The sequence below is a fragment of the Amblyomma americanum genome, chromosome 4 (assembly GCF_052857255.1).
Source record: "Amblyomma americanum isolate KBUSLIRL-KWMA chromosome 4, ASM5285725v1, whole genome shotgun sequence".
Taxonomy (NCBI): domain Eukaryota; kingdom Metazoa; phylum Arthropoda; class Arachnida; order Ixodida; family Ixodidae; genus Amblyomma; species Amblyomma americanum.
Window position 1 is genome coordinate 153,965,898 of NC_135500.1, and position 26,057 is coordinate 153,991,954.

The 26,057-nt window shown below is 46.2% G+C and overlaps 2 protein-coding genes across 2 annotated transcripts in view; both read right to left on the bottom strand.

Moving 5' to 3' along the window:
• Positions 1–12,269, bottom strand: part of LOC144128538 (vesicular glutamate transporter 3-like) — a 70,850-nt gene extending 58,581 nt beyond the window's left edge. The window contains exon 1 of the mRNA XM_077661992.1: positions 12,144–12,269. The gene's annotated coding sequence lies outside the window, so the exon portion shown is untranslated. The remainder of the gene's footprint in view (positions 1–12,143) is intronic.
• Positions 12,270–21,391: 9,122 nt separating this feature from the next.
• Positions 21,392–26,057, bottom strand: part of LOC144130414 (vesicular glutamate transporter 2-like) — a 29,839-nt gene continuing 25,173 nt past the window's right edge. Inside the window, exons 10-11 of the mRNA XM_077664339.1 lie at positions 24,708–24,838; positions 21,392–22,069 (exon numbers count right to left, since the gene is read on the bottom strand). Of these exons, the coding sequence (XP_077520465.1) occupies positions 21,845–22,069; positions 24,708–24,838 (356 nt within the window). The 3' untranslated portion in view covers positions 21,392–21,844. The remainder of the gene's footprint in view (positions 22,070–24,707; positions 24,839–26,057) is intronic.

Below are 26,057 nucleotides of genomic sequence, written 5' to 3' on the forward strand. Positions count from 1 at the left end.
CAAGAAAAATGAACGTTCGTCAAGCGTGCACTTTATTTTAAATAACGCCGTTCCGAGACGTCGTATAGCATAGCTCACATTCACTGACGTAGCTCCCGAGCGAAACGCCTTCGTACTTAAGAGAAAGTCTTCGTGTGCCAAACTTTTTATGCGACCATGCAGACTGCGGTCGAGATTCTTTCGCAACCGTCTGTTACGACCGGGTACGTCTCGGGCGCGTTGGAGGCGATATTCGAACGCGTATATCTAATATCACGCACCCCCGGTTACGACACCCGCGCGCAATGCGCTCGTATTGCGACATCGCGGTCCTAACATAGCATTGCGGCCTCGCTGCGGCTGAGGCCATGTCATTAAAAGGAAAAACAGATATGCGACTTACTCTGACGACGGCTAAGGCGCCGCCTTGTACCGTGCAGCTGCTCTTGAGTCTGCCATTGTGGAAAAGCCGAGGTCTTCGTTTTCTCTTTCTTTCCTTCTTTCTTTCTTTCAAAACAATTCTGTGACGCATGTCGATTAGTGAAATTACATTCCAGAAAGCTAGAGTAAGAGTACGTTGTCCGCGTCGAACAGAAGCGTAGAAATGGTGTCGCGGATAATATGATTGGATGAGAGGCGATGCGCCGAAAATGATGCAGTGATGCAGGGGATACGGAAACTTTTACTGGTTTGTTTTCTCAGTCGTGCAATAAATTAAAAAAATAAGATGGTAACAGCTGAGTATAAAGCATTTATCGAACTGCTTGCGAAGGGGCAATAACGAACTCTGGAATACATCAGGGTTAAAAAGGAGGTCGGAGTGACGTCATTTTCGATAAAATTACTTTGTAGTTTTTTTTTCGAACACATTCTGACAGGGAGCTACCGGAGAGAATCAATATCTAACACCTGGATACTACCATTTTTTTTTGTCGTAGCAAATTGTCGATGATGAAACGCTACGCCGTTTCGTTTGCGAAATTGTCCCCTCCTTTCCTTTGAATACCCTGATAATGTTTCGCTTAGTGAAACTAAAGTTCCCATGAAACGGATGTGAGGAAATGAGTGCGCTGCCTTTCTGCTGGGCGCATTTGAGCTAACTGCCACGGACGATTAGTACATGACTCGTTCGGAGCTCTGAAAAGACGCTCCGTCGGTTTCACCGTGCATTGATCATTTGGACGCAAAGGGAAAATGGTACAACAGCAACAACTGTTTTCGCTGAAGTTGGGCCGCTTTATGCGATTGAATGAAACCATGCAGTGACTCGATTCGAGATGAGCCGTACGGTCGTCGCTTACAATGTACAAGTCAAGGCAGCATGAAAGGAAGTGCCTCGTTCGGATGTGCATCACCATAACATTATTCATCACCATCATCACCGTCAACCTGACAACGCCCCCTGCAGAGCAAAGGCCTCTCCCATGTCTCTCCAATTAACCTTGTCCTTTGCCAGCCGTGGCCACCGTATCCTCGCAAACTTCAGAATCTCATCCGCCCACATAACTTTCTGCCGCACCCTGCTACGCTTGCCTTCTCTTGTGAATCCGGTCCGTTGCCCTTAACGACTATCGGTTATATTGTTGTTGTTGTTGTTAGCCTATCAAAAGATGGCACATACCCACACTGGGGGATCGGCCAAGAATCGGGTGGCTATTCAACTGAACTCAGTTAACAAAAAGGAAAAGCACGTGGGAGCATAAAACCGGTGAATTTTTCGTCATGAACAGAAAAGGAATGAGTGTTTTGATTTTAAAATTTTAAGAATAATAATAAAGAGAGTGATTAAATATTAATGATTTAGTCAAAATGTAATAATTGATAGAAAAGAAAAGGTTGAAACACTTAGCAAGGCAGTCGGTGAGATTCTATCAGGAAATTTTGTACAGCGGTGCAAACAGATCTGTGGCTGAACCCAAATGTGGTGGCGCCAAATGATAGCAAGAGCGGGCTGCTCAAACTAAGGCCAAGATGCTGCAAGGGCTCCTCCAGCAACCTTTTTCTCAGTGAGTTGAATCGGCGACAATAGAGCCAAAAATGTTCAATGGATTCTGGCTCACGGCAAAATGCACAAAGGGGAGAGAGCGCCAAACCCGACTTGTGTAAATAGAAATTTAGAGGGGGGATGCGGCAGCGTAGCCTCGTCAGTGATACTTCAAGCTGCCGAGAGCAACAAATTTTCCTGTTCCAATAATATTTAAGGTGCTCATAATCCGCCGATGTTAAAAGTGATGTGTCTTGCGTGCTTAAAAACGCACGTCGCCGAAATCTAGATGCTGTAATGTAGGCTGTAGCCGGGATGATTCGCAACACGGGGCCGCTGAGGGAAGCCTTTGCGAGATTATCAGCAATCTCATTTACTGTCACACTGCTGTGGCCGGGAACCCATACTAAATGAACAAGGCTCAAATGCGGAGGAAGTAGGGATAAGAAAGTTGATAAAATGGGACCGTCAACCTGTGCAGCGAGGGACGAACACAAAGATAAAGAATCAGTAATTACTGCAACTGCTGTAATAGAGGGGTCTAGCTTGCGTAGAGCAAGTACAACTGCTAGAAACTCTGCTTGAAAAATAGGGGTGAAATCTGGAAGGCGCAGACAAAAGGACCAGTCTAAATGGGAGCAAAATATTCCCACACCTGCTTTTTCATTGCATTGCGATGCATCAGTGGCTATTGCTATATCGGTTGGTAGGGTCCTCAGATGATCTTCTAGAAGGCCATTTAGAATACTCGGTGGCAAAAGTTTTGCATTTTTTGGGAATATGTCGTCGAAAACAATGTGGATAGTGGGCCCATTCCGAAGCGCAGGAAGGATATCATAAATGTTTACATCTAAAGGCTGAAGTAATCTTTGCACAAACACTACCTGAGGGGAATCGGAACGAGACCAGGGGACACCAAAAAAGGAGGTCGGCTGAGAACAGAAAATGCTTTGGGAACGGTGGAAATGTGATTCATAGATCCTGAGGTAGGTTTGCACAGTTAAAAATTGCAGTCGTGATAAGAGAGACGGAATGCGGGCTTCAAGGTACAGCACATTGATAGCCACACATTTTGGAAGGCCGAGGCACATGCGAAGTGCTTCCCTCTCTAAAAGGACGAGAGGGCGAAGTTTATATGTAGCCGAGCCTGAAAACAACACTGATCCAAATTCTAAAATTGGCCTGACATACATTATGTAGATCATTAATAGCGCATCTCTGCGCATGCCGTACCGGTGATGACATAATCTCCGTAACATGCCCACGGCACGAGCCCCTTTCGCCGCGACATGGTCAATGTGAGGTCGCCAGGTGAGTTTGTTGTCATAAATGACCCCTGGGTATTTTAGGGATTGAACCTGCGGTATTATTTTTAACTGGCAAGTGAGAGAGACCACTACAGGAGTGAATAGAGGGAAAACAAGAGTAGCGCACTTGCCAACATTTAACTTCAGGTGTAATGCGCTCAACCAGTGCTCAAGTGTATTCAAATATGACTGCAACAGACCATACAGAGAATGTATATCCGGCGCAGCAGCAAAAAACGCAATGTCATCCGCATAGACGTAAGTGCGTACATGGCGGTGGAGAGGAATTGAGCTTAACAGAATATTAAAGAGCACAGGAGAAAGAACAGCTCCTTGCGGTACACCTCGCGTTTGTCTATACCTCTCTGAATGAACACCATTATGGACGCAAAAGAATTCCCTGTTATGAAGAAATGCAGATATCCATGCAACTATATAATCTGGAAATTGAAGAGACTGTAGCCTATGTATCAGGATGGAGTGTTCTACACTGTCGTAAGCTTTGGCGACATCTAACGTAACCAAAGCCGCGACCAGGCGTTGACGACGAGCAAGGAGAATTCTGCTCTCAAGATCAGCATGTACATTCCATATCGAACACCGTGGCCGGAAACCGAGTTGGCACGGGCTGAGTATACTTTTGCGGTCCACAATGGCTGACACCCGAATTAGTAACAACCTTTCTATCATCTTTACCACGTTTGATGTTAAAGAAATTGGCCTAATATTATCCAATTCATAGCCTCCACCCTGATTTTTAAGTAAAGGGATCACCTTGGACAGCTTCCACTCAGAAGGTATCCAAGCGTGTTTGAGAGAGTAGTTTATTAGGTGCAATAAGGAGTTGGGAGACTCTTCAAATAGAATCTTGAGCATCTTTGTGGTAACACCATCAGGGCCAGGAGCAGCAGCTGGCAATCTCTGGACAACTTGTGAAAGCTCTGATAGATTTACTTGAGAGGCATTATCATTTGGTACGACTGGTGCAAACAACAATGGTCGCATAGGTAGTAAAGACGAGAACCGCTTTTGCAGGCCTGTGGCTATTAATTCAACCGCCTGGATAGCTTCTGCAGGTGACATAACTAATGACTGAAAATTATGAGAGGACATGAGCTGTTTCCTAGACCGTAGAAAACCGAATAGTGCACGTCGGTTGCCCGCCTTTGAAAGATAATCGAAGTGTTCTGAGTCATATTTTTCCTTTGCGCGAGAAACTGTGCGTTTAAAGGTGGCTGCAATAAATTTATAATCACTCCAGTTATTCGGACATTGGTTATGAAGAAGCTTTTTCCATGCTGCCTTCCTCCGCCTGTAATCTCTTGTACAGTCCGCATTCCACCAGTTAGAAGAATTCCCTTCTATTGGCCTCACCAGGAACTCCGACTTTTTACGGCTTTCCTCAATAGCCAGACATATGCTTGCTGACTGGTGGACCTCGGCGATGTTAGACACTGGAGCAAGGGCAGAGCGCAACGCCGTCTGAAATCTGTCATAATTTACATGTGACCGCAACTGAGAAGACGCCGGAGTAACACGACATATGATATCAAAATGAATAGGTATATGATCACTTGAAGTGCCGCTATCAACTGTCGACCAATTCGTTACGCCAATTCCAGGACTAATGAACGTGAGATCTAAAACAGATTGAGTGTGTGAGCGAAGATAAGTGGCCGATCCTGAATTTAAGCACATCAGGTTGTGATCAGAAACCCAGTCCCAAAGGCGCTTGCCGCACGAATTAGTTCTAAAACCCCAAGACACATGGTGAGAATTGAAGTCCCCAGCCACGAGAACTGGGTTTTTACAGTTTACGAGTAAAAAATCCAGAGGTCTAACATCCTGGACTCCATTGGGGAAATAACAATTTGCTATTGAAAATGGAGAGCACCCAGGAAGTACAAAGTCTATTGCCAAAATCTCACAGTCAGGAGACATTTGTTGAAAAGATACCACAGCCCTGTGGCAAAATTTTGAAGAGACTAAAGTTAGTAAACCCCCGCCTCTTGACTGGCGGTCTAGGCGAAATGACCGGTAATTTTTGATATGAAAATGTTTGTCTGTTGAAAGCCACGTTTCTTGCAGAATTATGACATCCGGATTAAGCTGAGTAGAAAGGCAGTGTAAATCTGTAGAAGCGGAAAGAATAGAGCGACAGTTCCACTGCAGAACTCGCAACGACGCTATGGTTGCGAAATTCTAGCAGCAGCAACTGCCTGCTCCAAAATGGTATCCTTGGGTTTAGTGCCAAGCTGCTTCTTCTTTGATTTGGGCTGGGTGCCCTGAGAAGACAACGAATGAGACATGGGGGACCCACTGCGCTTAAGAAGCCGCGCATCAGGCTCCACCATCTCAGAATCATACATTATATCAACATCCCTCGAAGTACCCGAGGTAGGTACAGCGGAAGTGACAGAAGTTTGTTCCTGGGGTTGTGATGCTACTGGAATTTGAGACCGGATAAGAGAAGAGGGAATTGTTGTCGAAAGAGGTGCCAAACTAGCCTGCACGGCATGTGTAATCTGAGCCGCTAGAACATTTGTAAAGCACTCCAACACACTTGCGACAATCTTTTCTACCATTTTAGACATCGAAGCCTCCACAGCAGCCGCAATTGCCTGGGACAACGTTGAGTCTAGCATGACACCTTGCCGAGCGGTCACACCGGCATAACCGCGTGCACGTTCTTTAACCTCTGAAATAGCGTCACGGCGCGAACAGCGTTTCCTGTCAATGATTTCCAGAATTTGCATTTCCTGAGCTCGAGAGGGACAATTTGAGTAGTTTGCAGAGTGCGCACCACCGCAAAGGCAACACTTCTCATTCTTCTCAGTGCAGGTGCTTGTTGCATGACCCTCCCCACAGTTGCAACACCTCAAGTTGGATTTGCAACCGCCAGCGCTATGTCCATAACGCCAGCAGTTGTTACACTGCAGAGGACGAGATGATAATGGGTCTACCCGAAAAATTAGAGGCCATGCCTTGATTTCAGAGGGTCAGGAAGTGCCGGCAAAGGTAGCAATCACTGATTCAGTGGGCATCCGCACGTTGTTTACATCCCGTCTGCAGCGGTGCACAGCAACAACACCTGCAGCCGACAGAAGCTCAAGAGTCTCTGCCGGAGACAGGGAAGAGTCTACACCTCGTACAATACCTTTCGTGCACGCCAGATGAGAAGGGATGAAAGAACTTACCCGAAGGGAGGCAAAGGATGAGGAGTTTAGTAAATCTCTTACACAGGCGAGGTCTGGCGATCTGCACAGAATCCCACCGCGTCCAAACTGGCGAACCTCTGAGATTGACTCATAATGAGAAGTCGTCGACTGGAGAGCAGCCCGAACAGCACCAGGGTTGTTCATCCTGATAGCACCACCATCCTTAGGCACCAGCGCGACAGGGATACTGCCGACACCACTGCGCAAAAAAGCTTCCAACGGTAGGAGATCAGTTGACAGAGAAGCCGACCAGAGGGAACTCCCCTGGCCGGGAGACTGGGTGGACATAGTCCGGGCTTACTGCCTTACCGCGCAAAGACGCAGAGAGAAAATGCAACAATCAGCCACCCGAAACTTAGCCGATCGTTCCCAGCAGAGCAGAGCCGTCGGGGCAGCGATGAACAGGACGGCGCAAGGGTTCACCGGCACGGCGTTCCTCCGAACCGAACCGATGGACGTGCCTTGTGAGCCTCCCTTCGCGCTACATGCTATTTCCAAGCCATTTATTCTTCCTCAATTCCAGCTTCGTCGGAAATAACTTTTAACTGCGAGGCAGCTGTGGAAGATTGTAAGATATTGTTATGAGCATATTGATGGGAATTGTATAATCTTCCAGTGCGTAGAAAAATCATGCCTTTAAAATTTGTCCTGCGCTTGCACGTAGTAGTTAAGACTGTCATATAGGAACAATAATGTGCGTTGTTGACAGTAAATAACAGAAAACTGCAAGCGTCCAAGAAGGGCTCTGCAGATATATTGATTGTTACGGTGCAACCTTAAGATATGCGAAAGAATTGCGTTTATATACAACTTCCCATTGCGTGGTATCATGGAGAAGCACAATCCTTTCTTCTAAATGTTCACCTAGGTGGTAGTGTAGATATTTATGTACAGGCATGATTGGCCTTAGAGTTATCTGTCGGCAATTGCTCCGCCTGAGTCACTTAATTCAACTAAAGTGGTTAAGTCGAAGAACGAATGCCATATTGCGTGTCCAGTGTAAACCGCTTGGCGTTGTTTGTTTCCCTCTGTTCAAGTATATGCTGATAAACATTCCCTTTTCTTGGAGCCTATAGTGCAAGCAAGGTTCGTTAAAATCTGATCACGAAAGCTCCCTAGCTCTGCCTATTGATGGCCGCCATTGTCGTGCTCTTGGTTTACCCGCCGCGAGTAGAACCCCGTTCGTATTGCAGCCTTTGCTAGTACTAATACTAGTAACGCTAGCACTACCGCCGATACTACATGAAATGTAGAGCCTAGATCACGTATTCTAGTAACGAAAGGATGTTCAAACCGAAGACATTTCAGCTGTCATATAGCTTTGGTATAAACGTGTACCTGTGCCTGTACCTGTATATAGCTTTGGTATGAACCTGTAGAAAGGTAGGGTGACGTCATCAAGCGGCCGTATGACGCACGCAGCAAGCCGAGCGCCTCCGCTTCAGGCAATCATATACAGGTCGTTCGTCTATACCGTGTGTTACAAGGACGACTAAGTAATTTTTGAAAAACAGGAATTTTTGAGGCAAAAATGTGGCTTTTGCGACATGGTATTGCCAGGGTTGACGGACGCCAGAAAACCGGTGAATCGTCTTAACTAGTAAGGTGGTTAACTAATTTCGAATGATTACATTTTTAAATATTTGAGCTAGGCGCCTAGTTGCGATTAGAGATTTGTAGCCGGCCTTTACTAACCGCCATATCAGGTTTTGGATTTTCGAAAACGCGGCTACCCTCGCCGCTGTGGCTCAACAAAACTTTGCGGCATCGTGCGGAAATAAATGGGCTTTCGAAAGCATGCAGGCAAAGCAACCCCTCCAGTACACGTAACTGGTCGAAAAAGCCAAATTTTGTCGAGCCACAGCGCCAAGGGTAATCGCGTTTTCGAAATTCTAAAAACTGATATGGCTATTACTAACGACCGGCTACAAATCTCTAATCGCAACTAGGCGTCTAGCTCTAATATTTAAAAAGGTAATCATTGGAAATTAGTTAACCAGATTACTACTTAAGATGACTCACCGGTTTTCTGGCGTCCGCCAACCCTAGCAATACCATGCCGCAAAATCCATATTTTCGTCTCAAAAATCCAATTTTTGAAAATTACTTAGTCTTCCTTGTAGCACTCTGTATAGCCGCCACTGGCCAAATCTCCATGTGGCGCCAGTTTTCCGGACATTCTTACAAAAGTTGTGATGCAACCGTTGCTCGCACAGCCTTCCGGGTGGTGTCATACAAGCGCGGGTGTGTGTGGGTGGGTGTCAATGCACCGAGGGACACAACTGCTTTATCATTCCCACACGTAAGCAATCTTATGCGTGTCTCTGCCAAATTTTTTGTAACCTTTGCAGATTTTTTTTTTTAAACTGTGAAATATACTACGTCGGTGCAGTCCATCGACCTGGATTGTACAGCAAGGCGGACATTATGTGCATAATGTATTAATAAATAATTAGACGGTTTTGCTTTTTTTTGGTTTTAGGGGGTTTAACGCCCCAAAGCGACTCAGGCTATGAGAGACGCCGTAGTGAAGGGCTCCGGAAATTTCGACCACCTGGGGTTCTTTAACGTACACTGGCATCGCACAGTACACAGGCCTCTAGAATATCGCCTCCATCGAAATTCGACTACCGCGGCCGGGATCGAACCCGCGCATTTCGAGCCAGCAGCCGAGCGCCGTAACCACTCAGTCACCACGGCAGCTCAATAATTAGACGGTTAATTGTTAATTGGACAATTTCATTGTATTTCTGATTTTAGTGGCATGGTTTTATTGCGAAACTGATGGCCCTGCAGTGGGCGTAGTCAAGCTGATGATGATGATGATAATTATGATGATGATGATGATGACGACGACGATGATGATGATGATGATGATGATGATGATGATGATGATGATGATGATGATGATGATGATGATGATGATGATGACTCGGCAATGTGGTTCGAAGTGTCGAATATCAAAAATACGCATTTGAAAGCTCGTTGAGTTGGTTTTCCTGCATTGCACATTTATAAGTCCGCGCCTTTAGCACTTCTTATACATAAAATACAGACGCAGATGCTGTGTCTGATAATGAAGCAGTTGACTTGTTTATGGCTACGATAGCTTGCGCAGCGACGCCATTTTGTAGTTATGTAACGCGGGAAAGCGAACTCAATAAGCTTTCAAATCCGTATTTTTGACGTTCGATATTTCGGACCACATTGCCGATTAAGAATATTTAGAAACCGGGCTCACCTTCGATGTTGACCGCCATCGATATCGCATTCTAGTGTTGCCCCCTAAGATAATAAAAATATATTGTTATTTAAATTCATTAATCGTCTAATTAATTATCCATGTGAGGTACATAATGTCCGTCCTGCTGTACCTTACAGCTCAACAGAGCGCACCGACCTATCTCCACAGTTTTTAAAATAAAAACCTGTAAAGGATAAAAAAGTACTCTGTATACTGCGCAGCGCGACATGTCGACGCTCATTGTACAAATAATCATAGAATATGCATAGCGACTTGATCGGTTTTTGTAAAACAGCGCAACCGCTCTAAGCCGTACAAGAAAATCAGCGCTGTGTTTTGTCCCTTTCCTGTACGGCTTCTAGCCGTTGCGCTGTTTTACAAGAAACATGTCTGACCTCCTCGCCCACTAATTCATGTTGGACTTCATCGGATAGGTCACGAAAACTAAATGTTGCACAGTCATGCTGATGATCTCGTTAAATGCGCTTCTTTTTGAGCTTGCAGTTATTTGGAAGTCCCGTTAAAGCTCAAAGTTTCGCAGGACCGCTATGGTTGTGGCTCTTTATTTTGTGCATGTTTTTGTTTTCGTTTCTGCCGCTATTGTTATCTTCTTCATACCGTCTTTGTTGGTGACGGTACTGCTTCCTCAGTGAAGTTGAGAATTCGGATCTGCTCACGCATGCGGGTATGAACTCGCCCGGCATGAAACTTCCTTCGTGAAAGGCATCAAGTAATTACGGAATACTACCGACTCACGACGCCTGTGTTCGCTGTGCACGCTGTGTGATCTCAGCCGTTTCACTGTCCTGTTCGCATATCCAGGGGTCGATGGGGTTCCCCAGTTTAGGTAGGTTGCTTGGTATCTGTGATCTTCTTCGGTTTCAATCAGAATATTTCCCGTCGGTCTTTAGAATCGATGTTTGTTCCTCGTCACAACTTTGCAGTGAATTCAGCCACCTCGCCAAAAACAAATTGGGACTGCTGGCTCGCATGCACAGCCAAACAAAAGGGACTAGAAGACGCGGAAAATGCAAAAATTATCTGCGGTCGTCCACTTATGCACCGCAGAAAGTAACTAGCTTGTTTACTCCAATATGGAAGCTCTCATTCGCCTTCCATGGAAAGCCTCCGTCTCCAGAATTTATGAGACGCGATGGCAGCAAACTCGGGTAGTATTTTTCCGTTGGACATAATATATAGCGACCGAAGTGCACCGATAACCACGAAAAGGTTTCATCATGCACTTCTTTTCTTTTTCGAACAGTATAGCTTTGTTAAGTTATTTAAGAATGGGGGGGGGGGGGGGGAATGCGTGCTGAAAGAAGCTAGTTTAAAATAAAGAAAAACATGTAAGATGCAGTGGCGTAGTGGAGCAAAGTGGATGCGCTACATGGAAACGTGCACACACGTAGAATGCCGGAAATGAATTCATGGACATTATAAATAAAAGACGCGGCGCAAACTAAGTTAAATACGCCTATAGTGAAACTTGATCGTCCGGGAGGTTGTTGTGTAAAAGTCATTAATCACTCAAGTAAAAAAAAAAACGAAGCAGTTCTCACTCGCGCTGGAGGAATCTCTTTCTTGTAAAGCCCAAAGCAAAGTGCAATGCCGCAAAAAAATTGGACGTCTTCTTACGCCAACTTTAAGGGTGCAAGTTGCTATTTTTCTCACTGTGTCAGTGCCCGTTAATGAACCCCAGGTGGCCGAAATTAATCCGTAGCCGTACACTACAGTGTTCCTTATAACCCATTTGCAGCTTCGGGACGTTAGACCCCACATAACCTATACAATCATCATCATTATCATTATCATCAGCCGCAACAGCGGCAGCTTTACTGCTCCCACCGCAGGGCAATGCCACTCCCATAAATCTCCTATTAGACCAGTCCTCTGCCAGCTGAGGCCACCTTACATCCATGCCACGTCCTCCTTTAATGCCCACATCGTTCTCGCTTCTCCCCCAGCGCTTAAGCACAAAGGTTACTTTTGCAAAATGTGCGGTATACTGTCTTTCTCAATTGCCCGCGCCCATTCCCCGGACATGACATTCCCACTGGTACTTCTGTACACGTGCGGGGAAGTTCTGTGTAACCCAATACCGGTGAATTATGTGTCCACGCACGAAAGCCATGCATCCACGCGAATTTCCACACCGGGACCGTAAATTCTTGACTTAGGTTGACCATTGCGCCACCCTCGCCATTTTCGACGACGACAGCTGGTCGTACAGGCGCCAAAAAACGCACAAAACGCACAAAAATGCATTTGCGCACAAGCGCAAGAAGGAAAAAAAAACTGAGGGAAGAAAGTTCCAAGCATATAAAAAGACGGAAGTCAACCAACAGTCTCCTTTCTTGGACAGACAGCGAGTGGCCGCAGCATAGGTTTAGAAAGACGCCCACACCTACCTAGAATAGCCTCGGGCGCCGCAGTGTCACCGTTCGCCTGGAGAAGACAGGCCGTAGAGCACCAGGACGTGAAGGCGATGACGGGACTAAACCAGCGTCCCCAAGCGTCGTGCCGTCGCCTCTTTTCTCCGCACAGACACGCACATATACACACATACAACATATATCCTCCACCGTTGGTGCTGCTCCTTCGCCAGTCGCCTCGCCTCGGGGGCCTTCCCTTCTCGCCACTTTCTAATCGCCGACGCGCCTTCAGGCAGCAGGGGTCCCGGCCGAGTTATAAGATCTCGGGGCCCGCCGCCGCTCCAATCTCCCCGCTATCACCACGCGGTTTCAGAAGCCACAATACACCCCCGCCCGGTCAACGGAGACAAACGCCTTGCCCGGAAAGCGCAAGCGAGCCAGAAGCCGTGAGTTTCCTTTCCCCAGCAACCGAGTGAGGCCAAAAAAAAAAAGATTATGGCGAGTGCAGCGTGTGCGTGTGATGGGTCCTCCCTCGTGGACAACTTGCGCTCATAATCTGCGGGCTTCGTGACTTCGCCTCCTAGCTGCCACTGACTGCTGCTGCTCTTTTCTTTTCTTCCTTTCTTTATTTCCCCTTGGTTTTATCAGCGCGACACGCAACTCTCCAACCAAAAAAGGAAAGGCGCAGGAAATAACAAGAAATAAAGTGTGACGGGCCTATTTTCCCCTTCTTCAGCGCTCCTTTTCAGCCAGCACCTCCTCCTTCCCTTCTTCGTCTCAATAGCTTCGTCTTTTTTTATAGGATCCGAGGCGATCTTTAACGCTAGACGCTACCGACGTGCATTACACGTACGGCCGCATGAGAACAGTGGCATGGATATATATATAAATATGAGGAGAGATACCGGTTATACCGTCACAGCACGCTACGAGAGGTTTGGAGTCCCTCGCTGACGAACACTGAACAATAGGTTATCTCGCAAGGGCACCAAACTGGAGCAGCACACGGAAAGCGTCCCATAGCCTCCCTTACCTGTGCAGGAAGACGCACGCGCCACGCGCACTAACGAGCTCTGCCGTCCCACTGCTTAGAGCGGTGGCCCGTATACATGCACCCTATAGCCTGCGAGCGTCCTTTTTCTCCCTTTCCTTTTCCCGCTCTCTTTTTTAGCTGCGTTGCAAGCTCCCATCGGCTTCCCCATTTTCCCCCTTGCTCTTTCTTTTCAGTGCTCTTTTATTTTAGTTTTGTAGTGGAGTGTCATGAGGGGGAAGGGACAGTGAGCGGCGAGGAAGCGAAGGGCAGAAAGGGAAGAAAGGGAAGAGGTCGATGGCGCACGTCCTTTGCAACCGACCAAGGTTCAATGTCGCGTTTAAACGCGCTCTCCAGGATTGCCGTGCGGGCAACTCATTGCGCCTCAAATGAGGAGCGGCACGCGATGCGTCGCCGTAATTTTGTGCGTTTCATGGGAGGCGAGCTCGTTCCGGCGACAGTATACCGAACGGTAACAAAATAAATACCAAGAAAATGTGGTGAAGAGAGAGAGAAAGAAAGTTTACGGAGTTTGCTTTGCCGGGCCACTGCTGCTGCTGTCTTTGGCGTGTTGTTGTTGCGGTTCAATGAGGCTGTGTGAGTGGGCTCCGATAAAAAAGGTGCGTTTTTTTTTCTCGCTTGGTTTAAAAAAGAATGGTGCTACCAGCTTGGAAAATGTCGTGGGAGTCTCTGCGGCTCGCGTAAACTCGAAATAGATGTTGCGACTAAACAGGATGTGAATTTCAAGGTGCAATTCCCACGTGCCGTCCGTGAGCTCGCACCTTTATCGCAGCTAGCCAAGGCGCTTAAGCTGGGCGCAGATATTTCGAGCACATAGCGCACTGCGCTGCCTAAGTTGACGAATGCATGGTAAACTGCTCTTATCTGGCTCAGTGCATACTTTGAAAAGCTGGCCTATCGACAAGTCTGGAATTTTTCAAAAGTCCGCTTTCCTGCGCGCAGTCATTCGCGGATTCTCTCTAATTTTACGCTTTTCACGCCTAGGCGAAAAAACGGAAGAAAGATGAGAAAAGTAGACAGCGCGGAATGGGAGAGCGGTGTAGGGGAGGAGGGGTGTAGTTGTAGACGATACGGGTACACGTAATCAACGCAGAGTTAGAACACAGCACTCTGAGCGATTGGCTGCTGTTTGCTAATGGCCCGGCGGCCCCTGCGAACGCAAACGACGCCTGTCAGCGTGAAGACATATAGCGTGCCATAGCGCGTGGGTAGAGCTAGCTGAGCGGTCTATTTGCACCCGCCTGACGAGCACTGTGGATTGCCACTGGCGCCGGTATTGCTATGCAGCCAGTGTTTTGCCAGCAGAGGTTGTACAGGGTGTCGGCGCTACCACTGCCACGGACGATGTTAGTGTTTTTTGACGCCCTTGTGAAAGGAGCGACTCGAAACCAGAAGCCGCCTCTAATGAGGAATGACACGTGCGAACTACTGCGGTCGAAATCAGACGCTTTTTTTTTTATCTGCGGGACTAGTCCACAAAACAGGCGTAGCTTTCGGACGGTTGCGTGGACACGTTCGCTTCATCCTGCCACGCCAGTGCCTCATCTACATGGACCGAATAAGGGCGCAGATGCTTTCTAGGTAGTTGAGGAATGAACAGCGAGGAACATGAAGGGTCACAATGCAGTGCTAGGCAGGGTATCGAACCGTCACTGTCTATAGGCGTGCAGCGGAAAAGAAAGAAAGGAGCAATCTGGGGCTCAAGCAGAGCAAGAAACAAGTTGGAGTTCTCTTTCATTAGTTCAGAGTGAAAGCGCCGCGTCGCTATAGCCGAGAAACCACGTGTAAACAGTGAAGTTTCTGGTCTGTAAATGGATTACGAAGACAATGGCAATCCACGCTCACCCAATCAATAACGCGCAGCGCTGCTGCGATGGGTGTCGAGGGTAAGCCAAGGCGAACCAGCGAGACCAGTTCTGTCAACATTGTTTCTTGGGAAGAATTGTATTTCTGTCTGAAGTCGCCATTCTGGCATGAAGTACGCGGATAACGTGCGTAATATATGGAATAAAAACGCTCGCTGTTCAGAGGGCAGTATGAGCTGGTTGGGAATGTGCGGTGTTGTTTAACGCGTGCGTGTATATACGGGATAGGATTTTTTTAAACATTTGCAGATTTTTGTATTAAAAACTATGAGAGATACGTAAGGGCCGTCTGTGCTGGTGGGTTTTACAGCAAGGCGGACATTATGTACATGATAGAGGTAAATAATTAGGCGATTAAATGACTAAAATAACTGATAAACGTTTGTATTCTTGGTTTATGGGCGTATGATTATATGGCAAACTGAAGGCCGTCGATATCGAAAGCTAGCGAAGATTTGAAGTTCTCTGAATCGGCATTGTGGTTCGAGGTAGTGTGTCACAAATACACATCTAAAAGTTCGTTGAGTTGGCATTCACGCATAACACATTTATAAAATGGTGCCGCTCGCATTTTTAATTCATCATATGCAGGCGAAATATTGACGGTCGATATTTTGAACCGCATTGCCGATTGAGAAAACTAAAAAAAAAAACTGGGCTCGTGCTCCTCAATGCTGACGGCCTTCAATTTCTCAATATAATCTTGCCCCATCAAATATGAAATAAGAAATTCATTAGTTAATCTTGTTAATTAATTGCATACTTATCGAGCTGTGTCACGTATATTATGTCCGCCTTGGTGTAAAGCCCGCCTGCGCAGAGCACCACGAGATAGCTTTCACAGCTTTTAAAACAACAACCTGTAAGCGTTTTAAAAAGAATCAGCAGGTATGATATAGAAGCGAGATTGAGAGCTAGCATGTAGGGGAGTGCGAACCGCAGTGGGCCACAACTGACGCTGCGTTCGGTGAGAGCAATAGTGCTTGTTGTTATTGTTGCCGGCATTCATTACTGGATCGAGACGGCCTGCTAGCAGCCTACTGCTTTTGGGCACAAGATGCTTCCTGCTTCCTAGTTTCTTGATTTTATGTGGTATTTCAACGGAACAGCCGGAAAACAAAAATAACGACAAAAATTAGGACGCTTTGGTTTCGGAGAAAAGTTGTGTGTACCTACGTGTAGTAAAAAATATTACGCAGGGCACTTGGAAATTGCGTGCTTTGAATGCGAAATCATTGTTGTTTATTTTTATTTATTTCTAATTTTTTCTCTCCCTTGCTAATGACGCACATACTCAATATACAGTCTTAAGACAACGCATTTACTAAGTTCACCTTTGTTCGCCAAGAAACAACGTGACAAAAATTTATTATATTTTTCAGATCATTCACTGCGCCAGAATTTCTGTTCACCGCTTCCACAAAGTTTTTGCAACTTTTGTTTGGGGTTCTTTCGTGTAACCCATGCGACGTGATTACTTTTTCGGCTAGGTTTAGCCCGTGTTTTTGTGCGCAGATTGTTGCCCACGTTATGTTTTTCGGGATACTTTCCCCCTGATACTTCGAGCGTTTTTGCAGAACAATTTCATTAATATTTTGCCCGCACTGATTGTGTCCTATATCTTCTCGGACCGTCCTTGTTTATGGAGTTTACGCATGAGGTATATTCTGATGTGCGCTTTATGGCACTCCGTCTCTCAACAGAGTTCTTAATTTTCGTGTCATGAAAATGTTTCTACAAAGAGTTGGTTTCAATGCTTTTTCCTCCTCCTCTTTACCACTCACTGTACTTTGAATTGCCGGCTCATAATGGGCTTATGCGGGTGCGAAAAATGTTAATTTCACCGCGCACTCAGACTTTCTTCTACAAGACACTTACGAAAACATTGTCCGTAAAAGCTTGGCTTCAGAAATTGAGCATTTTTGTGTCATTTGTCAACTACCGCCTCTGTGATGTTCTTTAAACAAATGAACATTGCTTCAAAAACTATAAGGACGCAATTCTGTTCTGGGATGTCTTGCAACTGACCTTAAAAAAGCGAATTTATTTGACTTCTCATACAGTACGATACCTTACCGGAGTGCAATATATTGATGAACCTCTTGATATATGTTTTCTTGATTGGACTACACAGATTACGGAAAACTCGAATGATGGACCGACACTGTAAACCAGTTGTTTTTACGAAATCTCATTTCTGGCAAATGATTCTTCATCTGAGGGAAGTGTATACACAGACAGACTTTAAACCGGAGTGGCACTCTCTCTTGGTGACCTTGCTTTCCGTTTAGTGCACTGTTGCTCTGTCATTTTTTAGATGTCTTTCGTGCCGTTTCCGAAAAGCTTTGTAAATAGTTCATGTAAATAGAACATTATTTCAGTGCAATAAATACCACGTATAGAAAACCTATGGGTTCGTGCTCACCTCGCAATCTGAAAGTCCTGGGTTCAATTCCCCGCACCTTGGGAAGGAATATTATTTTTCTTTGATACCGTGCTGACGCGGTCTGAGATTTTCGACACAACTGCTGTTGGCCAACGCCGACGTCGGAATTCTTTGCCGATGAGCTATATAATGCATTCGCATTTAAAAGTGTACTGACTTACAAAGTGTGCACCGGGATGCATGCATGTTCACGTGCCCAAGGAGAACTGTGGGTTATGAGTAGAAAGTGGACTTTAGGGTGAAATGCTTGGGAAATGGGTCATTGACTCCACCTTGTGCAATGAAACCTATCTTCTGCCATGGCGCTCTTTGGCCAAAGCTGCCCTTGCGCCATAAAAATTCATAATCATCATGAGTAGAGACTGGATTGTGCAGTATTTATATTGCGAAAATTCGGTGCACTTTTTCGGTATTTATTTGAGTACGCAATTTTCGGGGGGGTGGGGGGGGGGGGTCTGCGAATAATGTTTCTCCCAGGAATAATTATCGGCGGCATCCTTCTGGACTCAAAAGTCACATACGAGGGGCTGCTGATAAATCTTTAACTTCGCCCTGATCCAAGTGATCAATGACAACTCCAAGTATTTTACTAGAAAACCTACTCTTAAAACATTGTGGGACAGATTTCATCCAACTAACCCATATTCTTATATGATTTTCTTAGTGGTGAACTGAAGTTGTCGGCCACCGCTGCGGACTTCAGACGGAAGGAGTGCCTTGGAGTGATGAATTTTTCATCGATCGTACTACGGCAAAGAAAGTTTAAATTACATTTTTGAACTTCTGTCAGAAACTTGGACGGAGAATGCCTCTTCATACTCCCCAGAGAAATAGTGGGTGACTTGATTCCGTACAGAATATTTGAGCAGCGAAGATGAAAAACATTCGGGGAGGCCTGTGAACGCAACCTCTTGGGAAAATGCGGACACCGTTCACGAAATTGCTTTGAGAAGCAAAAGGGTACCAGTTAACTGCATAGAAGAGGCAATAAACTTTTGAAAAGAGCGCGCGCGTTATGTACTAACTGATGTGCTAGACATGACGAAGGTTTCTGCGAAGCGGGCGCCCAAACGCCTTAGTGCTGACCAAAAAGATGAACGCTTGGATATTTCCCGTCCCGTTCTTCAGAATTGTGAGTTAGGTGAAGCCGGTTTTTTGTGTACACTTGTCACACTGGATGAGACACGGTTGCTTCTGTATGGTGCCGAGACCAAAGACTAGTCGAAGAAATGGACAGACCTGGGTTCACCACAACCAAAGAAATCCCGAACGGAGAGGTCACCCGCCAGGTGGTGGCATTCCTGCTTTGGGTCAGGAACGAAGATGTGTTTGTGCGTTATTTATACGTTAGTGCCATATAGACCGCAGCCTATTATACTTTATTTTTGCTCAAGGTAAGGCAGGACCTGGTCAAGAAACGTCAAGGTAAGCTGTCAACTGGTGTGTTGTTTTTGCCTGACACTGCCCCAGTGCACAAAGATTCAATAATCGTTCAGAGACTGACCAACATCGAATTTCAAATAGTGCGACATCCATCTTACTCATCATATTTAGCTCCCGCCAACTATCATTTGCTTCCGAAACTCGAGAAGCACGTCAAGGGCGCGCATTTCCCTGTCTGTGAGGATGTCATAGCTGCTGTCATGTCATGGAACGAGCTGTGGAAGGCATGGAAACTAAAGAATGAAAATTGTTTTAAAGAACAAAGGCGCAGTAATTTCGGGGTAGTTTCGACCGCCGGGGACCATTATCCTCTACTCATGCCGCACAGCACAAGGGGGCCCTTTTTGCTTCTCCTCCATCGAAAGCTCGCGGCAGGGTTCGAATCCGGGTGCTCCGGCTCAGTAGCCGAGCGCTATAACCACTGAGTCACCGCAGCGGGTGGGATGAAACAAGAAAAAGAGAAAGCGGTGCAATAGCAGAGGTCTCGCGAATAGTTTGGACCACATGGAGTTATTTAGCGTGCACTGGCGCTTTTTTACTAGACAATTGTGTCGTATGGCATAGGTTAGGAAAGAGGGCAGGGGGATACAGGAAAAAGAAGTTTATCAATATACCGATTGTCCGCTTTCCACTTTTCACAGTCACCTTCGTGGTTCCATCGCAAGCCCGCCTCCTTGATGAATTTATGAGTAAATAAAACTTTACTGTGGAGCAAAACATTCTGAGTGGAGTCATTAGTTCAGGACCCCATTGGAGACGGCTATACCTGTCTCACCCATTGAACCACAGTTTTCGAATCCTCCAGGTGGCAGCATGGTTAGCATTCCCTCCCACTGTTCAATTCTGGAATTTTCGATAAAATCTAGTTCCTGGTTCTTTTTGCATGTCCATAGATTGCGATATTTCTCACAAAATGGACATTTATTCTTAGTATGGCGTGGGCTGCATTCTAATGAAGCATTTGCATAAAGAAGCCGTCGCCAGGCATGTCCAGAATAGCTTGTACATCCCACGCGCCGATGGAGCGTTACAGCGAAGACACTTTTCAACCTTGGTAGGTGGCTCTTACGCCACCAATGACGAACAGACAGTATCAAAGCCGCCCCTGCTCGAATCTAGAGAATGGGTACCTCCTACTTCCGAGTAGGACTGCAGAGGAGAGGGTGCGAACACTGAGGAATTAGTGCATCTGTTTGCTGGCGCAAGACTTGTGATTCGGATACACGGAACAGAAATGGATCTGGAGGAAGTGGGTTAGGCGGGCTTCCTCTCACTTTTTTGATATTTGTCTTTGTACCTCTTGGGAGTTTTACAATAAAGGGGTAGATGGCAGGTCATCCGGTCGACTGATATCGCACAGTACATGGCTGTCTTCTGCATTTCGCCTCCAGCTAGAGACGTTGAACGCGCCACCCGGGAAGAGGATGAATGTAGCGGCACTTAAACTGTAGCGGCCCACGTGACCAGCGACATAGTGAAGAGGTGACGCCAGCATGCGCCACAGATCGCGATCACAGTCGACTGCACGACCGCGACCCCATGTATTGCAGAAGCGTCGAGCGGTGGCGGCGAAGGCCCCGGAGTTCTGTGCAGCGCCACCTCCTCTTCGGCACATCGCCGGTCGCTACACACCCTAAGAGGCGAAGGGCTGCGCTGTCACTCGCTAAGGGAAGCTAAGAATGGAAAAGTGGCTGATGGCTGAGCCTCCACGGGACACAATTTTGTGGTGGTGAAAACATGTATTGGCTTTACAAAGGACAGGAGGTATGCTTGGACCAGCCCGTAAGAGACTGGTCCTTACAAACACTAGGCGGAGGTTCCTAGTTTGGGAACCCAGTGGCGGTGGCCGCCGCCCGGGCGCACCCGACTAAGGCTTGTTTGGCCTGTAAGTCGTGGCAGCCGACCAGGGTCGCCTCCCAGTTCTCGCGGGTTGGGTTTGGGACAAGGGAATAGCCGGGTTGGAGGGGCAGGCCCACACCATTTGATAGGTGTCCGAAGACACCGCTCTACAGTGCGGGCAGCCGCCGCTAAAGGTAGGGTCAAAAATGTTTTAGGACTGCCGGGTACAGCAATGTATTGGTGAGAAGGCGGATAAGGAGCCGTTCATCCGCCTTCTTGAGGCCTTTACATGGGCGGGGAACCCGATTTTAATCTGGTCTATACCTTCAAAGATATTACAACATACAATCAAGATAGCCACCATTTGCGGCTACCACCATCAATGAGCCGCAGTCAAAATACGCTAATCCTTTCCAGCAATGAATTCTGTGCTTACATCTATTCTCTACGAGGAGAGAGACTTAATTTTTTTTTTTACGTAGCCACTACCGAAATGCGACCTCCGCATCCGGAATACAGCCCGCGAAGTCGAGATCAGCAGCCAAAACTCTTAGCCTCTGGACCGCCGTGTTGCTCCAGCAGTGTAATAGGATGAACACCATGTCTCGGGACGTGGTGACAATAAAGGACGCTCAACGAAATTTTGGTCATATGACGACTCAGGATTTAAGCAGTAAAGGTAAATATAATGTAATAAAACGAAACTCATTGCCCCTTGCTTCAATACGACCTTACTGGGCATTTGTTTCGTTGCATGTGCTTGTTTCCTTTCGTTGGTTATCTAGTTTTCATACATATGGAGTAAGCGCACATATTACACTCAGCTGGCCTAGTGTTCGTCCTCATATGCACTTTGTTTGACCTCAATCTTTTCATGTAGCATCAGGGCAGAATATTGTTCCTCTGTACACTTTTTGATGGAATCTCTCGTCTTCTTGTTCACGGCGACTATTCCTTCTGGCAACATTTTAGCACCAGTATTTCGAGAATTAAAAAAATATAGCAAGAAACACAGAAGATGAGGCGCAAAACAAAACCAGGCGTATGTCACAAACACGAAACCAGTCGACGACACTTCTTCAGGCTTAATCATTCACACAGTCTCTTCTACGTCCCTCAGGGAGCACTGCGGTTTGGGTGCACAGTCCCCGCAGTCTTTCGTTTGGGCGTCGCACTCGTCGCCGTGCTCATCGCGTTCTTCTTGGGGCCGTTGGGGCAGCGAAGCCCACGGCTGCAATTGTGCGCTGCCGTACAACATGTACAGCAGGGCGGCCACGACTTGCACCACCGGTATGAAGACGTGCGCAAGCCGGTGAGCCTGCAAGACAGCGTCCGTGGAAGGCTGAATATAACACTGCGGTGCTATAGCGCATGTCGTTAGGGGTAACCGTTTCAATGGCGTTGTCTTTCGCTTCGTTAACAGCGATTTCAAGTGGTGCTTATACGCGGGAGTAGTAACAGCTGCATATTTGAACGGACATAATGCCTAGAGGTGCCATGAACGATATACAGGGAAGTATGGTGCTTAGTGCACGTTTATATGAATGACTCGACTTAGAATTTTTCCAGGGAACAAATTTTTTCAATGCATTTACGCCCCGTTAATATAAAAAATTGCTGTCTGGACAATGTACACGGGAAAATGCACCGAGCCCACTGAGAGCTATGTATTTTGTAACGTTAATATGCATAGCAATGAAAACAAAATCACGACTGCTCCAACAAGATCTTTTCTCAAGTCTATGATTCATGGACATCAGTTTTTAATATTCAAATACTGTAAGGTACCGTTAGGGAAATATTGAAGATAACAATGTTTAAGGAAATTTAACGTCCCAAGCGACTCAGGCTATGAGGGACGCAGTAGTGAATGGCCGCTGCCGGGATCGAACCCGCGTCTTTCGGGTCAGCAGCCGAATGCCATAATCACTGAGCCACCGCGGCTACTTATTCAAGATAACAGTATAATCTTTTGATGCGTAGGACAATCTTTAGAAGTTATTCTATCGCTCGCTTCGTTTCGACTGCCTTAGAAAATCAATTGGAAACGGTTTTGACAGTAGCAAAAACATGAATCGCAAAAAAATGCAAGCCTGCCGAGATATGTGCTGATATATTGATTGCTATTGTGAAATCTTATGATATATAAAAAAATGCATTCGTAAACTATTCCCATTAAATAATGGTCTTGTCCAGAATTTCTGTTATGTTCCGCCTTTCCTCTTCTTTTTCTTCTTCCTCCTCCTCCTCCTCCTGCTCTGTTATGTTCCAGCATTCTGTCTGGATTACACCAGTGAAAGGTAGTGAGAATGCACAAATGCCTAAGTGTAGGTCGTATTCTTTTTCTGGTTTCATCTTTTGCGGTGCCAAGGCCAAAGGTGCGCTGTCGACGCTCCTTACCATCTGCCGATTGCATGAATGGCTTTGAAAGAAACTCTCTCTGAGACTAGTATACTACGTTGTAAGTCACATTAAGGAATTTTCAGCCGACTGACTACATATATGTGCTAACGGTTAGTGTAATGCGAACAGTATTAGTTGGACGGACGCCATCACATTATGAGAAAGTGAGAAACCAGCACGCATTTCGTAGACCACATTAATTTTGAGATAATGGTGATCAGAATTTTGCATTTCAAAGTCCCAAGATTTTGTACCGTTTCCATTATGTATACAGACATAATCATGAATAGTTTTCGTCTAAATTTTTTTCCTTGATTTTCTTCATGATTCATTACTTCGAACGACTCGCTTACGGACATTTTCGCTCGGGAACCAAAACTCCCATATTAAAGAGGCACGAGTGTAGACTGCTAGCGCAGTAAAAAAAAAAAAAAAAACCGAGCGATGAATTAAATTTACTATTATCCGTAAAAGTAAGGAGGTGGGTTGGCAGGAGTGGCATTCGGTAAACGAAGTGATTAAAGCGCTTGAAACCTCCGTGATAGTATTATAAAAACTATATAAGCCAACATCAGCTTTGTTTCGGAAATTTCCTTAATTGTAACTGGACAGACCATGGCTCATCTCAAGCCAACATCCTATTTGGCTTTTCGATCTCGCTCCCAGCGTCACCTTTTTTGCTACCAATAAATTTTATTATTGATTGATTGATTGATTGATTGATTGATTGATTGATTGATTGATTGATTGATTGATTGATTGATTGATTGATTGATTGATTGATTTCGCAGCAGTGAGCTAATATACTTCAAAAACTTCAGAATACTGGAAGGACAAGCGAACAGGTTTACTCCATACACGCCCTATATTGATGAGTTCAATTATAGTTCAAAGTTTACGCTTTAAACTCGCACCATGCCTTAAAAAGAATGGCAGACAAATTCGTGATAACTGCTCATACTGTAGCGCCAAGCTGAATGCCTCGTGGTGCCGAATTCAGCAACCGCCCACAGTGCCGAACAACGCCTAAAATGAAAGTTTCCATTCGAGCGTACAGCAACGATTCCTGGCATAAGCTGCATGTCGAACTACAATTTCAAATCAGGTTTTGCGTGTGTTCTAACTTCTTCCCCTCACGCTTCTTGCTTTCCTTGGTACTTTAATGTCAGAGATCTCTGAGCGTACGAGGTAGGGAAGGGCGCTTAGATCCCATATGTCAATATCCTGTGTTCTGATTAATTTACAATTTGTAAATTTACGTATTGCCACCTTACCTCTCACAAATTACCTGCTCAGGCTCAGTGCTGTCAGAGCGTCCCAAGGCAACACTGACGGCCGGTGCTAAGATTCACAAATGGAAATTAAATCAAAATAAAGATTTTCTGCTTTTTTTTAAGTTCCAAATGAAAAGTTCTTTACTTTCTCTTGCTCTTTGCCTTGACTCTCGCCATTGAGGCACGTGGGTAGGAACTGTAAAGCGCCGAGTTCTTCACACAAGGCGCAACAGAGAGCAGCAACGCCGTTCGATTCAGCGCTGCGTAGAGCACGCTCACCGTTGGCGAAGATGCATCTGCGATGATGAAGACGTTGATCGCTCCCAGCACCACTCCGAACGCCGTGGCCGAGAGTGCCTTCAGGGTGGGCGCGTACTGAGGGGCCATGTCCACGTGACTGGTTTCAATACCTGCGGTATATCCGTTGTACTCACTCAGATACTTATGCTGCAGGCGGTCAACGTCAGGTATAATGGCACCGGGTGTGACAGCAGCTGTGCGTAGTGTCACGCAAGGAGATAATCGCTGCACCCACTTCATTCAAGTGGTCGGCATCGCGCCGGACTCACTGTGTTGATGTTAAGGCGATAGCCTCTAATGGCTCATACTCCCGGTGTCCGTCCGTCCGTGACACTCTTCAATTCGATAAGAAAAATAATATTTGTGCACGATGGGATTCGAAACACCATCCTTCCGTTCCGCAGCTCAGCGTGCTAACGACTACGCTTCTTCCTGCCAATGTATATCTAGTTCTCCTTGTCTTGGACGCTGGAGAGTGTTTGCAGAAAGCCGTCGATTCAGATGGATGCCTCCTAATTGCCATCCAGTGTCTCCAGCATTTAAGATTCACAAACAATTGTGTACTTAATTAACATCTTAACCACGCATCAGTGACACAAGCAGCAACACCGCGCAAAAGGCTTTCGCCTCACCGCACTTTACGTCAACAAAGTGCCGCCTGAAATTTTTATAGGCGTTAGTGAGAGGTAGTTAGTGAGTGAGTGAGTGAGTGGTGAGTGAGTGAGTGAATGAGCGAGCGAGTGCGCGCGTGCGTGCGTGTGTGTGTGCGTGTGCTTATGTGTGCGTGTGCGTGCGTGTGCGTGTGTGTCAAGCACAAAAGCACGCAACGTTTCTAGTGAGCGAGTGATTTGAGTCACTGTGTGAGAGAGCGAGGTCGTGAATCCACTAGGTTTGTGAGTGAGTGAGTGAGTGAGTGAGTGAGTGAGTGAGTGAGTGAGTGAGTGAGTGAGTGAGTGAGTGAGTGAGTGAGTGAGTGAGTCAGTGAGTCAGTGAGTGTAGTGAATATAGTGAGCGAATTACTGAGTGTGCGTAGTATACGAGTGAGTTAGTGCGTTCAGTGAGCGAACGAGTGAGTGGTGAGTGAGTGAGCTGTGAAGTGAGCGAAATAGTGATTGATCGAATGTAGCGAGTGAGTGCAGTGAATGAGTGATCGAGTATGGTGAGTGAGTGACTGGGTGTAGTGACTGAGTAAGTGTAATTAGTGCATGGGCGAGCGACTGAGTGAATGTTGTGAGTGAGGGTGCTTTAGTGAGTGTGTGATTAAGTGTAGTGAGAGTTTAGTGAGTAAGTGAGTATACATGTGAGTTAGTGAGGGATCATTTCGTCATA